This window comes from Thunnus albacares, chromosome 9 (genome assembly GCF_914725855.1).
Source record: "Thunnus albacares chromosome 9, fThuAlb1.1, whole genome shotgun sequence".
NCBI classification, from domain to species: Eukaryota; Metazoa; Chordata; class Actinopteri; order Scombriformes; family Scombridae; genus Thunnus; species Thunnus albacares.
The window spans coordinates 25,959,910-25,975,923 of NC_058114.1; the positions used below are offsets into that span (position 1 = coordinate 25,959,910).

The 16,014-nt window shown below is 42.5% G+C and overlaps 1 protein-coding gene across 4 annotated transcripts in view; it reads left to right on the forward strand.

The window, feature by feature from the left end:
- usp24 (ubiquitin specific peptidase 24) overlaps positions 1-16,014 on the forward strand; it is a 34,752-nt gene that overhangs the window by 16,035 nt on the left and 2,703 nt on the right. For 3 of the 4 annotated variants that reach the window (XM_044361489.1, XM_044361490.1, XM_044361491.1), the window contains 39 exons: positions 50-223; positions 323-408; positions 571-679; positions 897-1,052; positions 1,416-1,513; positions 1,731-1,826; positions 1,918-2,140; positions 2,249-2,411; positions 2,650-2,811; positions 2,987-3,057; positions 3,168-3,328; positions 3,419-3,480; positions 3,793-3,984; positions 4,173-4,287; positions 4,489-4,633; positions 4,726-4,845; positions 4,974-5,099; positions 5,472-5,570; positions 5,689-5,771; positions 5,874-6,015; positions 6,104-6,223; positions 6,476-6,690; positions 7,485-7,609; positions 7,930-8,071; positions 8,464-8,614; positions 8,779-8,874; positions 9,346-9,449; positions 9,596-9,709; positions 11,019-11,226; positions 11,355-11,444; positions 13,849-13,951; positions 14,070-14,188; positions 14,307-14,420; positions 14,521-14,586; positions 14,695-14,761; positions 14,919-14,997; positions 15,146-15,221; positions 15,334-15,420; positions 15,537-15,647. In XM_044361489.1, the coding sequence (XP_044217424.1) occupies positions 50-223; positions 323-408; positions 571-679; positions 897-1,052; positions 1,416-1,513; positions 1,731-1,826; positions 1,918-2,140; positions 2,249-2,411; positions 2,650-2,811; positions 2,987-3,057; positions 3,168-3,328; positions 3,419-3,480; positions 3,793-3,984; positions 4,173-4,287; positions 4,489-4,633; positions 4,726-4,845; positions 4,974-5,099; positions 5,472-5,570; positions 5,689-5,771; positions 5,874-6,015; positions 6,104-6,223; positions 6,476-6,690; positions 7,485-7,609; positions 7,930-8,071; positions 8,464-8,614; positions 8,779-8,874; positions 9,346-9,449; positions 9,596-9,709; positions 11,019-11,226; positions 11,355-11,444; positions 13,849-13,951; positions 14,070-14,188; positions 14,307-14,420; positions 14,521-14,586; positions 14,695-14,761; positions 14,919-14,997; positions 15,146-15,221; positions 15,334-15,420; positions 15,537-15,647 (4,770 nt within the window). Of the gene's footprint in view, positions 1-49; positions 224-322; positions 409-570; positions 680-896; positions 1,053-1,415; positions 1,514-1,730; positions 1,827-1,917; positions 2,141-2,248; positions 2,412-2,649; positions 2,812-2,986; positions 3,058-3,167; positions 3,329-3,418; positions 3,481-3,792; positions 3,985-4,172; positions 4,288-4,488; positions 4,634-4,725; positions 4,846-4,973; positions 5,100-5,471; positions 5,571-5,688; positions 5,772-5,873; positions 6,016-6,103; positions 6,224-6,475; positions 6,691-7,484; positions 7,610-7,929; positions 8,072-8,463; positions 8,615-8,778; positions 8,875-9,345; positions 9,450-9,595; positions 9,710-11,018; positions 11,227-11,354; positions 11,445-13,848; positions 13,952-14,069; positions 14,189-14,306; positions 14,421-14,520; positions 14,587-14,694; positions 14,762-14,918; positions 14,998-15,145; positions 15,222-15,331; positions 15,421-15,536; positions 15,648-16,014 lie in introns of those variants that run through there. The other variant, XM_044361492.1, reaches the window with a different exon arrangement.

Sequence of the window (16,014 nt, forward strand, 5' to 3'; positions counted from 1 at the left end):
GTTTTTTTCTCTCATTTGTTCCCTTCACTGTCCCTTCACCATGTGTTAGTTGACCATGAATCGGGACCAGAAGCTGCTGTCCCAGCTTGGCTTCAGTGATGAGCAGAGCCTGACTGTGAAGAGTTCAGGCACTGGCACTCCCTCTGGCAGCTCTGAGTCTTCAGCCTCCGCCTCCAGCAGTTCCAGCTCCGCTGTCTTCAACTCTGCCTACGCCTTGGAGCAGGTACCGTCTCAAAGATGCCAAGGCGCAAGCTGATAAACATGAACTTAGATTTACAGACTGCAGAACACACTCACTGTGCCTGTGTTTGTCTTTCTCCAGGAGAAGTCCCTGCCTGGTGTGGTAATGGCGCTGGTGTGTAATGTGTTTGAGATGCTTTACCAGCTGGCTAACTTAGATGAATCCAGGTGAGATAGATCTTTTTAGATGGATTTTTTTGATAAATTACATAAACCTTGTTGACAACAACAAAGAAAAGACTATATGTCACTACATTTTATACAGAGACTATGCAAGACCTCAGGCAGCTGAAGTGCCTCATTGTTCATATGTGTTTTTGTTACTTCCAGGATCACTCTTCGTGTGAGAAAGCTGCTGCTGCTCATCCCAACAGATCCAGAAGTGCAGGATGCCCTTGACAACTTTGTTCCCAAAGAATCCAGTGTCTGGAGCCATCAGGTACATAAGACCGTCTATTAAGATGTGCTCAGGTCAAACGATAACTACCATAACTGAACAAATAGACATGTTTGATGTCTTTGCCCGTGTCAACAAAATCTTTTAGGAGAATGATGTGATAGGTCTGTAGTAGTCTTTCTCTGCTTTATACATTCTCTCCTTTTATTTCTTCTGTTTGTATTATTTTCTAAAGTCCCTTTGTGTCTTTTTTCTGTAGAAGACGCTGTTCACCCTTGGTCAGGGTACAGGCTCTCGCTCTCCATCTATGGCCTCCAAGCAGCAGCACCAGCCCAGTGCTGCATCCATCTTGGAGTCCCTGTTCAGATCCTCAGCCCCGGGCATGTCCACCTTTAGAGTGCTTTACAACCTGGAGGTACACACGTGAAAATACACCCCAACACTGTATATAAGTTTTCCATATTTAACACATGCTCTCAAAGCTTAGTTGTATGTGTTTTAGTAATGATGCCTTTTGATGTAGAAATGTCAACAGTTAACAGTTAATCGGTTAACTGCAGAGAATATTTTTGACTGGTTACGCATGTTGGTCTATAGGTTTATTTGCATACAACATCAGATATTCTTTTTGAATGGATAAAGCACAGATGTAAAACCAACTTCTACACAGAGTGTTGGGTCAAATTTGCCTGCCTCCTATTTTTTTCCAAGTGTAAATATAGGCTGAATGAATACATGTCTTACACCTGTTTTCACCCTTCTTCTTTCTCTGTCTTAGGTGTTGAGTTCAAAGCTCATGCCCACGTCTGATGATGAGATGGCCAAAACTAGCAGCAAGTCCTTTTGTGAGAACTTCCTTAAAGCAGGAGGCCTCAGGTAACACCACAGAGAACAGACCTGTTAATAGAAAGTGGCATCTTTTGTCTAGCTGTTGTGTTTGGTTTGTACTGCTGTGGGAAGTGTCAGTAGACTTGTCAAACTCTATTACACCTGGCACACACGCCACTTGGTGTATGCTTTTATCCAAAGTGCCTCACAGGGTCTTTTTTATTTGTCATCCTGACAGTTGTTTTTCTCTATGTTTACTCTGCAGTCTGGTGGTGAATGTTATGCAGAGAGATTCCATCCCATCAGAGGTGGACTATGAGACCAGACAAGGAGTCTACTCAATCTGTCTTCAGTTGGCCAGGTGCAAAACATCTCTTTCAAACACACAGAGGTGGATATTCTGGGCCACATACTACGCCAGATTTCCATAACTCAATTGGATTTATTTGCAGGTTCCTCCTGGTTGGCCAGAGCATGCCTGCAGCACTGGATGATGATGTCATCAGGGATGGCGAGGCGCTGTCATCCCGTCCGTTCCGTAACGCCGGGCGGACTGGGCGACAGCTGTCTCTTTGTGGAACTCCAGAGAAGTCCTCCTACAGACAGATGTCTTTGTCTGAGCGCTCGTCCATAAGAGTCGAGGAGATCATACCTGCTGCTCGTGTAGCTATTCAGGTACTTGAATAACACTCACAGAAACACATATAGTTCCAACATCAACTATTAAGTCAGCACCCAGAATGATCTTTTAAATGTAAAATATTTACTCTGTCTGTATTTTAGACCATGGAGGTGGGTGACTTCACTTCCACTGTGGCCTGTTTCATGCGTCTGACCTGGGCAGCTGCAGCAGGGCGATTGGATCTGGTTGGCAGCCCGCAGCCGATCAGAGAGACCCACAGCTCACTCCTGCCGCAGGGAGTTCGCACCAGAGTCAGCAGTACGGGTGAGATGGAATCCATAAATCATTTTTAATTTTTGTTTTAGGTGCTTGTATCTACAAGGTGCTTGCTATAAGCAGATAACTTGTTTGGAAGGCCAACTAAATATTTACAGTCAGTAGTCATGATAATTATCTTGTTCAACTTCATTCCTGGTTTGTGACCTGAATAGGAATTATGACGGCTGAAACATTTCAGGTGCCACAAACAAAAGCTAAACAAATGTTTTGTTTATGTTTGCAGGAAGTAACTGCAGCTCCAGCAGTGAGGGCGAGACCACGCCAACAGCATTGCATGCAGGGATATGTGTCAGACAGCAGAGTATCTCCATCAAAGATGCCATCATCGCCCGTGAGGCTCTGTCGCTGCTGGTTACCTGTCTGCAGTTACGCTGTCAGCAACTATGTAAGACACCACAAGCATACGCTCCCACACTGCTTGTCACCTTCTTGATAATTACCTTTGTTAAATTGTTACTATTGTCAATGACTTCACATGCATTGCCATCAGTCCTCTATTGCAGTGGCATGGTGCAGTTGTTGTAGACTAAATCCTGTATATGTTTGGTTTCTCTCTGCAGCATCTTTTTACAACCTTCCTTCTGTCAATGATTTCATCATCGATGTTCTGCTGGGATCTCCCAGTGGAGAGGTAAACAACATTTTCACTTTGCTCAATAGACTGCACAGAAGAAATACTGTATATCCCTACCATGGCGGTATGTGTTCATTTATCTTTTTCTCTGTCCTTGCCTCCTACAGATCCGCCGTGTAGCTTGTGATCAGCTGTACACTCTGAGCCAGACTGACACTTCAGCCTTCCCTGATGCCCAGAAACCCAACTTATTCCTCCTCTCAGTCGTTCTTACTGCTCAGCTGCCACTATGGAGTCCTACATCTGTCATGAGAGGGGTCAACCAGAGGTAATTTGGCAAGAAACAAATGAGATACACATTACTGAAAACCTTTGCAGTGCTCTCATATTTTTTTCATGTTCATGTTTTTCTCCTCAGATTGCTGTCCCAGTGCACAGAGTACTTTGACCTTAGATGCCAGCTTCTGGATGATCTAACCAGTAAGCCAATAAAGTCAACTCTGTGATACTCAATCAATACTGAATCATACTCTGTGAAAATGAACAATCTATTATGTAATTAGTTTCACGGCATTAAAACAAGTAATTAATGTGTAAGAAGGAATTAAAAAGTAAATGCCCATTTAGCTGTATTAAATTTAAAATGGTTATATTGTGCTTTTAAGCTGTAAATCCCTCTAATACAGCCTCCTGTTTCAGCCACTAAAAGTCAATGTAAAATAAAATCTCTTTCTGTTATTTTCTGTCTCTCTCTCTTTCTTTCTCTCTCTCCACTTGTTTGTCCTCATCCAGCTTCAGAGATGGAGGTGTTACAAGTGAGCGCCGCCACCATGCTGGAGGATGAGATCTCTTGGCTCGACAACTTTGAGCCCAGCTGGAGCTCTGAGATGGAGACTAGCGAGGCGGACAACATCCTTCTGGCAGGACACCTCCGGCTCATCAAGACCTTGCTCTCACTCTGTGGCAATGAGAAGGAACATCTTGGTGAGTACACATCAAATAAACAAAGAAGAAATACAGTCCTACGCCCATTACACAAATTAGGAAAGTTCAGAATTACACACATCACATTCTCTTTGATACATTTTAGATCTCTTGTATTCAGTTTTTGTTAACTTGATTCAGTCGAGAGCACTGGTGTGTTATGTGACGACGTGTAACTCTTTCCTCAGGTCCGTCTCTGATCCAGCAGTTGTTGGATGATTTCTTGTTTCGAGCCTCGCGCATCATCATCAACAGTTCCAACCCCACAACTTCCCCGGCCCCCAGCCATGACTTCCACCCCAAGTATGACATTTCATTCCTATTTTTCTCCTGTGAGCTCATTTTAAAATAGAAATACGTATGTGAGTCGTTTTAATAAGTAGGTGAAGCCTTTTGTTTTTTAAAGCAGAGTACTCAAAAATGTAAACCTTTTTCTAGTTAATACTGATTGTACCACCGTTGCTTTAATCTTTTGTCATTTTCAACATCTGTGTGTCTGGTCAGGTGCAGCACAGCCAGCAGCAGACTGGCAGCCTACGAGGTGCTGGTGATGCTGGCGGACAGCTCTCTCTCCAACCTCCGACTGATCACCAGAGAGTTACTGTCCATGCACCACCAGTCTGATCCTTCTCTTTGCAAAGAGTTTGATGTAAGACACCTATTAAAATAGTATTTCATACAATAATATTTGCTGTTACACGATAGTTGAGTTGTGAAAATAACTCTTTGTCGCCTTGTCAGTATCTGCCCCCAGTAGAGAGCCGCTCAGTCTCCGGTTTTGTCGGGTTGAAGAACGGTGGAGCCACTTGTTATATGAATGCTGTGTTCCAGCAGCTCTACATGCAGCCTGGCCTACCAGAGGTGCGCATGTTTTCTGTGTGCTACTTACTTTATACGTTCACCAGAGGGCGCTTGCTCTTTGGGTCCAGACCCAGCATCACATGGGGAATCCAGTATCAATGATTATGTGTGTTTGTATTTGTTTTAAGGCTTTCCTTTCCATTGAGGATGACACAGACCAGCCAGAGGAGAGTGTCTTCTACCAGGTTCAGTCTTTGTTTGGCCACCTGATGGAGAGCAAACTGCAGTACTACGTGCCTGAGAACTTCTGGAAGGTATTAGATGATTCAGTTGCTTTAAAAACCAGAGATGAGCTGAGCAGTGTGCTCTGATAGTAATGCACTCACCTTTTCAACTTCAGGTGTTACTGTCCATCATTTTGTAGCAACCATTAAGTCAGCTTGTCTTATCATGAAAACTTAGGAGAGTGTTGATGTTTAAAGAGATTCAGTATGTTGTGCTGTCTGTTTTCACATTATGTCTACAAGGTCTAAACAACAGTCTATTTGATATTTCTCTCACCAGTGAGATCAATTAGGCAGAACAGTAGACTAAACACAAACACATAGTCTCACTCAACTATATTAAGTTTATTGCCATATCCAAGATTACCCAACTATTAATCACATTCAAATTGCTTATGTCAGATCTTCAAGATGTGGAACAAGGAGTTGTATGTAAGAGAACAACAAGATGCTTACGAGTTTTTTACTAGCCTGGTGGACCAGCTTGATGAACATCTCAAGGTACAACACACATACACCACACAAATTTAAAAAGAAAACATTATGTGCCCCATCTAAGTACATGCATTTGCTAATGGGTTATGATGATGTGATTAATGATGAAACTCCCCTCCACCAGAAAATGGGTCGAGAACAAATCTTCAAAAACACATTTCAGGGAATCTTCTCTGACCAGAAGATTTGTAAAGACTGTCCTCACCGGTGAGCACACATTTATTTTGTTTTTTTCAAAATTCAGCACTATGGTTTCATTTTGAGACTCATCGTGGATAATGTTCGACCTTTGACCTTTTCATTGCATAGGTATGAGCGTGAAGAAACATTCATGGCATTGAACCTTGGAGTAACATCTTGCCAAAGTTTAGAGATCTCATTAGACCAGTTTGTCAGAGGAGAGGTGCTAGAGGGCAGCAACGCCTACTACTGTGAGAAATGCAAGGAGAAGGTCCGTAATGAACTCTGCATGCTTTTATTCTGCTACACTGAAATCACGTGTGCTTACGAATGTGTACATTTCTTTTTCCTCTGCACAGAGGACCACAGTGAAGAGGACATGTATCAAATCCCTGCCCAGTGTTCTCTGTATCCACCTCATGCGCTTCGGCTTTGACTGGGAAAGCGGACGCTCCATCAAATATGACGAACAGATAAGGGTACGGACTATTTCTAATCCCAAGATTACATACCTTTATCCACTGATTTTGGCACAGCACCCAATAGCTCCCCCAAATGCCAGAATTTTCTCCCAGCTCACTGTTAAGTTTTAAAATGAACACAATCTAACTTTCAGAACACTGATAGTGAACTATTTGGCTCTGATACAAAGGCAGGGAATGTATCTTCACCTCACTTGTTGAAACAAATACAATTTGGTTTACGGCTGTATGTTTGTTGTTGGTGCGCAGTTCCCCTGGGTGCTGAACATGGAGCCTTACACCGTCTCTGGAATGGCTCGTCAAGACTGCAGCGGAGAGGGAGGCGAGGGGCGAGGTGATGGGACATCAGGAGGGTCACCCAGGAAGAAAGTCACCATTTCTGAGAACTACGAACTTGTGGGAGTTGTTGTCCACAGTGGTCAAGCGCATGCGGGACACTACTACTCCTTCATTAAAGATAGACGGTAAGAGACGCTGCATCATGCACAAAAGTTTCCCAATATTTTATTATAGGATAAAACACATCTAAGGGGCTAATGTTCTCTGAAAATTTAAAACATTTATGGTTTTATGTGCTTTTTGGAGCCACATGCTGCAGAGCTCTCCCTCTTTCCAGGTCCTGTTCCTACTTTATGTGAGAGGCACATAACCAGTGATTAGTGGAGCACATTAATCTATTGCTTTAGTTTTCCAGGCAGAATTTACAGGACCTCCTTGGGGCACATGAATGCAGCATCAGATTATGTTTGGGCTCCTGGTCTAGTTTGTAAGCGTCTCCACATGTCTGGCTCTGGATGACAGGAATGCTCACTGGAGAAGTGGAACGTAAAGAGACCACAGAAGCTCATATTTGGCACTAGGCTCTTGCACACTCGCTTGTTCCTATCCCCACTTAAAATTACAACAAAGAAAGTTTGTTCTCAGGAAGTTGATCTTATTCCAGGAAACTTCACACATTCTGGAGCTGCTTTGAATTCAGTTCTCCTGTATGTCAGATCTATAAATGTTTAGAGCTTTGACAATGACAGATCTTTTCAAAGTCACTAGACAGGCTGGTTAGCGTACAGGTGAACAACACGTCCTGGTGACAAACCTACACTGCAGTATGTTGACCAAGTCTTGTGAGAAATCGGACCAACTGCCACAGAGTCACTGAGTCTATTTGTTTTGGTGTTCTTGATTTATTACTTGTTTAAGCAAATGTGAAATTTTTCTTTACACCTCCTATGCCCTCCTTCTACCTCTCTGTCTGTCTTAGTGGTAGCGCCCGTGGACGCTGGTACAAGTTCAACGACAACGTGGTGGAGGAGTTTGATATGAACGATGAAACTTTGGAATACGAGTGCTTTGGAGGAGAGTACCGCCCCAAAGTTTATGACCAGTGTAAGTAAGATGCATTAACTCTGACATCAGTTTAACAACATGCATTCAAATGCTAAACTTAAATATCCCCTTCATAAAAATACTTTGAATAATCATTTGTTTCTGATGTGGTTTTTCCACATAAAAATTAAATAACATTGTTTCAAATTCTCAAAATAACTTCTTCTCCTTGAAAAACCCATGAATATGCAAATATTTTTCGTTCCAAAAGTTTAAATGCTAGCCACAAGATGTCTCCTACTTCACTGTAGTAGGGACTTTAAAAATATGTGAAACTCAACACACAATAACCTTTGATTTGTGTGTCTGTGTGTGTGCAGCAAACCCATACCCTGACGTGCGGAGGAGATACTGGAACGCCTACATGTTGTTCTATCAGAAGATCAGCGACCAAAACTCACCTGTCCTGCCCAAAAAAAGCAGAGTCAGCATCATGAGGCAGGAAGCTGAGGACCTTACACTGTGAGTGAACTTCCCACCATTCACTATATTCACCTCATAAACATTCTGATTGGGTTACTGATAATGTATCAGTCACCGTTTCTCACACCAGTTTGCAGCAGTCAGAAGAATAATAAGACTGTAGACCTTCTATCTGCCACTGACAGCTTCTGTCTCATGTATAGTGTTTAAAACCAGTTTTGTACGTCAGACAGACGTCAGAGCCTTTTTATGAAACATTACAGCCATCAAACACACATTCACATGTAATTTATTTTTTGGAGATTATTTATACATGAACTGGCCAACTGTGTCTGTAAAAAGAATCTGTATTTACAGTAGGACCAGTGCCACAAAACCTAAACAGTGCACCTCCTATTATCTCTAAGCTACGTTGTCTCTATATTTCCCAGGTCTGCCCCATCCTCTCCTGACGTTTCGCCTCAGTCCTCTCCTCGCCCTCCCAGGGCCAACAACGACCGCCTCACCCTCCTCACCCGCCTGGTCCGCAAGGGAGAGAAGAAGGGCCTGTTTGTAGAGAAGATGCCTGCCAGCATCTATCAGGTAAAGTGGCATAAAGCTGTCTGTGTGGAACTAAAAAATAACATGGAGGCCATATTGAGGAAAGTCTGTCTCCAAACCATATGAACATTTGTTCAATTAGGGAATCAGCCAAAATGTTTAATAGCTATGGCAGTGTCTGACTTCTCCATTTTTCTGTTGTGTAGATGGTGAGAGATGAGAATCTCAAGTTCATGAGGAACCGAGACGTCTACAACAGCGACTACTTCAACTTCACCCTCTCCCTGGCCTCCGTCAATGCAGTACGTGTTTCTACTGTTAATGTTTGACTGTATATACATACAAAGAGGAGCTGCACAGATAGTAAAGCTTGACTTATAATCATAGTTATCCTTATTCATGAATATTTCACATTTCAGGAAGCAAATATTTTATTCCACATGTATCTTTTAAAAAGGAGCATCTACATTTCCCCTGTTTTCACTCTTACCATCTTTAGTGATCTATCATTTAGATAGATAGGTTCTTTTTTCCCCACCAGAACTATTTTTTCAATTCAGTTTTCAGTTTGGTCACATTTTGATCATTCAAATCTTGAAGTGGTGACATGCCTTTAATGTTGACATACCATCACTGTATACAGTGTTACAGCAATGTGTTAAACTACATGATAATTTATCATAAAAAACATGAAATAACAGCGATTCATGTACGATTATCAGTTTCCATTTGACAAAGATGTTTTAAAAATGATGCATGTTTGTGTGTTACAGACAAAGCTGAAGCACGCAGACTACCAGGCCATGGCCAAAGAGAGTCTTCAGCTGGCTGTTCACTTTCTCTTCCACACCTACCTGCACACCAAAAAGAAACTCCGGTATGAACGCACATATTTACATCCACATGTATCAAAATTATCCCTCATGACCTGCAACATTATGTCTTGATGATCACACTTCTTTTTATCTCTCTTTCACTCTTTCTGTCTCTCTCACATGCTATTGTTCTGTTAATCTCCTGCAGGGTGGACACAGAGGAGTGGATGGCGACAGTGGAGGTGTTGCTGTCTAAGAGCAGTGAAGCATGCCAGTGGATGGTGCAGTACCTGGTTGGACCAGAAGGGAGAGAGATCACCAGGTCAGTGCTTGTTGTCCAGCTGCTTAACCCCCAGAGCTGTCACATGTGTTTGTTTCCCTAATGTGATATGTGATCCTATATGTGGTATGTGAAAACTAAATGAAGAAATTATCAGGATAAACATTTAATTACATCTAGTATTTTCAAATAATTACAACACTTGAACATTAACTTCGTTGTAATGGTTTGACAGCCAGTTCCTAGATCTGAGCTTGTCTAAAACAAACTCCAGCTGCTTCAAAAAAGGTTTAAAAGCTCTCTCAGTTCATCAGACTGCAATTACAATCACAGTTTTAACTCTGCAGCAAAAATCACTTCTGCTTTATGTAGTTCCTGAAATATCAAGCGTGGACATACTGTATGTTTCTGAGGGGGATTTGTGTTTTATTTGCAGGGCCTTGGCCTGGGTCTAATCACTGCAGCATTTTTGTAGCTGTCCTAGTGATATGCGATACTACAGACTTGGCAGCTGCCAGCATTGCTCCCTCAGTCTAATCAATGCACATTCAACTCAGGGTCAAATCATTCCACCCTTGTAATGCTGCTGCAGCCACCAAGGCTCCACTCTCTTCCTCTGAAGTGCACATACAGTCCAACATAATCAAGCTTTACCAGAGAATATAATAGCCATTAGCTCTTTATGATAAATTTAATTTACACAAACACACACATCATCTGAGCCTCTGGAGTACTTTTGAACACACTTACAATTGCATCAGTATTGACAGCGGGAGTATTAAGAACACCTGTGTGTGTGTGTGTGTGTGTGTGTGTGTGTGTGTGTGTGTGTGTGTGTGTTGCTCACTGTCTGGATGCCGATTGGCTGAAAGAGCAGGTTACTCTCTGGAATGTAAACATTAAGACCCAGAGGATAGTTTCCCAAAGTGGGCGTGTGTTTTGAAGAAAGGTGTGGTCTTGTACTACTCTATGTTCAGGCATGGGGTGATCATATGGTCCTAAGACATGATTGGTTGTCGAAACATCGGCCGTTTCAGGCAACAGTACACCCCGGCCCCCTTTACACACCACACACCCCTTCCCAGAGAAAGGAGATACAATATGTCACACTCAGCTGTGTGTATCAAGGCCAGAGCTGTAGCACAACAATAAGTGTTTTCTCTCAAACACATCTTGTTTTAACTGCATTTCCTTATTTTTCCAATCTAATTTCCCACCTTGTCCCCAATCTCTTAAAAGTTACTGAGGATGCTTAAACATGATCAGACTTGTGTTTCCTTCTTGGTTCATTTTGCTCATCTTTTAAAATTGCAACACTGAATATCTATATTTTCTTTCTCCCTCTCCTCAGGGTTTGTCTGTTGGAGTGCAGCGTGAGGGAAGTGAGGCTGGTGGTAGCATCCATCCTTGAAAAGACTCTGGAGAGCGCTCTTCACTTTGGAGACCCTGGAGTGGACGGCCTGACTGACGCCCTGCTCTCCTTATTGGACAAAGACGTTCCTGAGAATGTGAAAAACTGTGCGCAGTACTTCAGCCTCTTCAGTAACTTCGCTCAGAGGGTAATTAAGCAAAAAAAGCAACAAATGAGTAGATCAACTTTTCTACACTGTTAGTTCTCCAAGTATAAATGAATTAAATCCCAGTGAATGATTTTTTGAGTTGTCTCTCTTTCTGTTCCCTCTCTCAGGGTTGCGGTCCTTGTCAGTTGTTGTTGAAACATTCAGCTTATCGCCGGATGCTCATCTTCCTGTTGGGACCCAATAGGCAAAACAACCAGGTACAACTTAATAATATACAGTTTGTAATAGTACATCTTGATTCAAAACACAGTGATACTTTCACTCTGACTCTGCAAGTTTTTTTGAAATGGCTGTTATCGTGGAAAAAAAGAAAGATTAGCTCTGTGATGGATTAACCTGTGTCTAGACAGCAAACGTAGTGTGAGCAGCACATCAGCAGAGCAGCAACAGCATCAAGTGCTCTGTCTGTGTGTCTACACTGGAGGAGTTCAGGTACAGTGTTTAGTGTACGTCACCTGCGTGTTGGAAATGCTCAGAGCCCGATACTGACTGTAGTGACATGCGTAAAATAGAGGAAAATAGACTTGAAGCATAAATGAACACCTCAGGTCGCGGTTATGCCCGTGAGACATGGCTGAGACACAGCCTGCACGGAGGGGTGTAGACAGCTGCATAGATTAAAATGAGAGGGTATCTGTTATGTGTGACGTGTGTGTAAAACGTGTCTGACGCGCTTGCTGTCCAGACATGGGGTTAGGATGATGGTGGGGGCCCCCCTTTGCTGTAAAATTACTAAATTCTATCTTTCTAACTTATTTGAAATTTTGAAATTCGCAGCTCAAGAGCAAGCAGTGTTGAGGCTGAACTAGTTACTATGTCTGTCACACAGAAAGTCAAATAAAATATGCTAGGAAGGTTTAGCAGGAGCCCACTACCACCCAGCGCTACGTTGAGTGCATATGTAACTTCTGTAGTCAGAGTTCGCTTTTCAGCCGAGCCGGATGACAAACAAAGCAGGACATTGGAAGTCTGCTAAAGCCATGCTAGCAACCTCCAGCTACCTTTTGAAAAAATTACTTTTACTTTGTTAGGAAACTTAGACACATCATCATCTGAAACATCTCAACTGTGCAACAGTTGGTTCTTCCCATTTCCATTCAGGTTCATAGACTGCCATATACACAAGTTCTTTCTAAATCTGCGTTCTTGTCTGTACTTGTGTTCTTGTGAAACATCATCAGTTGCAGCCCAAGTATGGTTCCAATTCAAAGTGAACATCCAGCCAAGTACAGTCCAAATGCCTGGATGTGTACATGCTCCACCCGTTTTGTCAAGGATACATCGGGAGCTGGTTTTTGTGGACTTGGGACAGCCTAGTATCCCAGAATGCATTTTGCTCCAATTGACAGCAATGGCAGAGATTTTGAGCCAGCCTAAAAGCTGTTGGGAATTCTATTGTAGGGCTGTTAATGTCAATTTATCAAGTTTTAATATTTTTCAGGTGAGAAAGTAACAGTATAGATTCCCAATATGTGGTCAGTCTATCCAAATAACACCTATTTGCAAATATGCTTCGACGTTTTTGGAGATGTGAGGAGCCACTGACCAGGTGATCCTGGTCATCTCAGCTGCCAGCAGCCTGACTACTGAGATGATCAGCTGGTCAGTGTCCATCGTCATCCCAGAGAGAACATGATCCAGTGAACTGATCTGTGTAGCTCTTTGGCGATTTATCACTGGCTGTAATGTCTCCGTAGCATTTAGATATGATATAATTCCTTTTAGAAGATAAATGTTGGTCTCACAGATGAAATCCAACAATTATAGCTGCCACATTAGTTTCTCCGAATGTAAAGTGAAGCTTCCTGTTTTTACTGGACAGAACAACAACGCTGCCTTTATAAGTACAGATATTACCACATTTCAGTAAATATGAATGTATTAAAATGAACAGATCAGTCTATATTCAATTTTGTTTTAGAGCTACATAACACTTTGGACAGACTGAATAACATAATTTACTGCATCTCTCTGTCAATGAGGTTATTTTTTTTTGTGAGAAAAAAGTGTTAGTGGAGCTTTGAGTTGTGTTGAAGCTAAGCTGGTGTTGTCAGCGAGTACACTGCTGTTCCAATGGCAGAATGATCATTCTGCGTCCTCTCGTCCTCAGAGGTTTGTTCTACCAAGTCGAACTTGCCAAGTCCGAACTTGCAATCGTGAAAGGCCCAATGTCTTCTGTCCTCAGCTTGAGCCGTTACTCCATGTAAAAATGCAGCATAAGGGAACTTCCATTATTCATTAGGTCATATTCCGATTGGCTGGGGGTGAAGGTGGCGGCCACACCTCCAGCCAATCAGAGTAGGTGATCATTAATAATATCAATTTTATGTAAATAGCTTCTGAAACTGCCTGTTGGAAGACAGAGGAATCTAGGCTGTAAGGAAAGATGGATTTAGAGAAATCTAAACAACTTTTGGTGGATAAAATGTCACAGATATGTTTGTCACTCATTGTATGTCACTTAGGAAATGAGCATTCAGAAAATATTCTAAATGTAAATGCAGTTTTGAAATGTTAGTTGTTTTAATAGATTTTGAATATATTGGGAGTCAAGTTAGTTCAAAATATTCTGCAACGTTTCTGTTCCGTGTGTCTCTACAGAACCGGCGGTGGAGTCCAGCTCAGGCTCGGGAGTTTCTTCACCTCCACAGCACGCTGGCCCTCATCACTCTGCACTCTGACCTCGGCTCCCAGCGGACACAAGGTGAGACACTTACAATCAGCTCTTTTTCTCACATGCATGAACACACGCAGAAGGATCGATATTATTTCTACAGTCCAGTTCTTGGTCTGATTCGTTTGTCACCTTTTGTCCGCCGTAGCTCCAGGAGGTTTTAAGCTCCGTGTGAGTTGCGTCCCGTCCTCCACCCCTCTCCTCCCCCTCCACGCAGACATCCTGGCCTCACTCTTCACTCCAGAGGGGCAGCCTTACCTTCTAGAGGTAACATACAAACCATCAACTTTTTTCAGATTTTATTCAAATTTTGGTTGAGACTAATGACACAGTCAGAACCTGTTTGACTGATGACTGTTGTTTTGTTTTTGTGAATATCCACCAGGTGATGTTTGCTATGCGTGAGTTGTCGGGCCCCCTGGCTCTCCTGATAGAGATGGTGACCTACTGCTCGTACTGTAACGAGTCCTTCTCCCTGGGAGTGCTGCAGTTACTCAAGGTAAAAAAAACTTTAAGAACCCTAAAGTGGTTAATGTCAGAGCTTTTAGACATTTTGTCAGTTATGAGTATTCTTCATTTCAAATCTTTGTGTCTTTTAGACCCAGCTGGAGACGGCTCCACCTCATGAACTGAAGAACATATTTCAGATGCTGCAAGAGCTTCTAGTGAGTGACAGTCATCAGTGACCTTTAACCTATTGATCTATCACTTCATATCTGTATGATCACTATTATGATCAACTCTGTTAACTTCAGTTAATTCTTTTACTTCAGGTAGTGGAGGACTCTCTGCAATCCCAGAGACTCAAATATGCGTTTGAGTCAGAGAAAGGCCTGTTAGGTATGTCTTAGTCTTTTTTTTTTTTATTGTTGTGTTTCTCTTATTCATAATGTTGGTAGACTGCCATGCCACTTGGCAGCATCTTTGTTTTTTTTCGGGTATTAAAAGGATTCAGTGAATGTATAAAAAAAACCAACTGAACTCTTTGTCTTCACAGCTTTGATGCACCAGAGCAACAACGTGGACAGCAGACGCTGCTACCAGTGTGTTAAGTTCCTGGTCACATTAGCACAGAAGTGAGTACATCTAAGGGTCAGAGGTCATGGTTGTACAAGAAGAGAAATTCTCTTAGATATACTTCCTTGCAGGTGATACTTTGATGATATTTTGGCAGACAAAATAGACAACACATAATTCTGAACCTCTTTTCACTTTTCCCGCCAGGTGTCCTCCAGCCAAGGATTACTTCAAGGACTTGTCTGGTCACTGGAGCTGGGCAGTACAGTGGCTGCAAAAAAAGGCAAGCTTAAATATTGTGTCACCAAATACAGCAGAGATATACATTTTAAATTGTGACCATTTTTTTCTTATTATCCTGTATGCTGATTGTGATTTGGATTGTACTTCCCCAGATGACTGAACATTACTGGACTCCACAGAGCAACGTCTCCAATGAGACATCCACCAATAAAACCTTCCAGCGCACAATCTCTGCACAGGTACACACACAGAGAAATACTGCGTATCATATGACCCCCTCCAGTTACATTTTCTCCTCTGCTCCTGACATAATTCACTCCTGTCTCATTTTGTGTGTGTGTGTCAAACTCTGCAGGATACCCTGGCCTATGCTACAGCGTTGTTAAATGAGAAGGAACAGTCTGGCAGCAGCAACGGTTCTGACGGCAGCCCAGCCAACGAAAACGCCGACCGCAGCCTCCGACAGGTAGCCCTCAACTTCACATACACGCCTCTTAAATTACTCACAGTGTTACAGCAGCACATGCTGAGAAGAAGAGAACAAAATTGGAACATCTCACAGGCTTCTGTCAGGAGCTGTAAAGGCCTCCCACGGTTGTTATTAGTGGTGGATTTCATTCTTTTTCTGACTCATGCTGTGCTTGTCAGGATGCCCACACTACACAAGATTGTCAGAATTGTTCTGCCGCAGGCATGAACACTGCAGATAATGAGCGTGTTGTTTACAAGTTATAATCCCACTGTCACTGCCTAGCACATAGATGATTCACCATTTGTTCCCTTTCTTCACAAAAACACCACATTTCTCACATTAAACGCGCACCTTTTCTCTC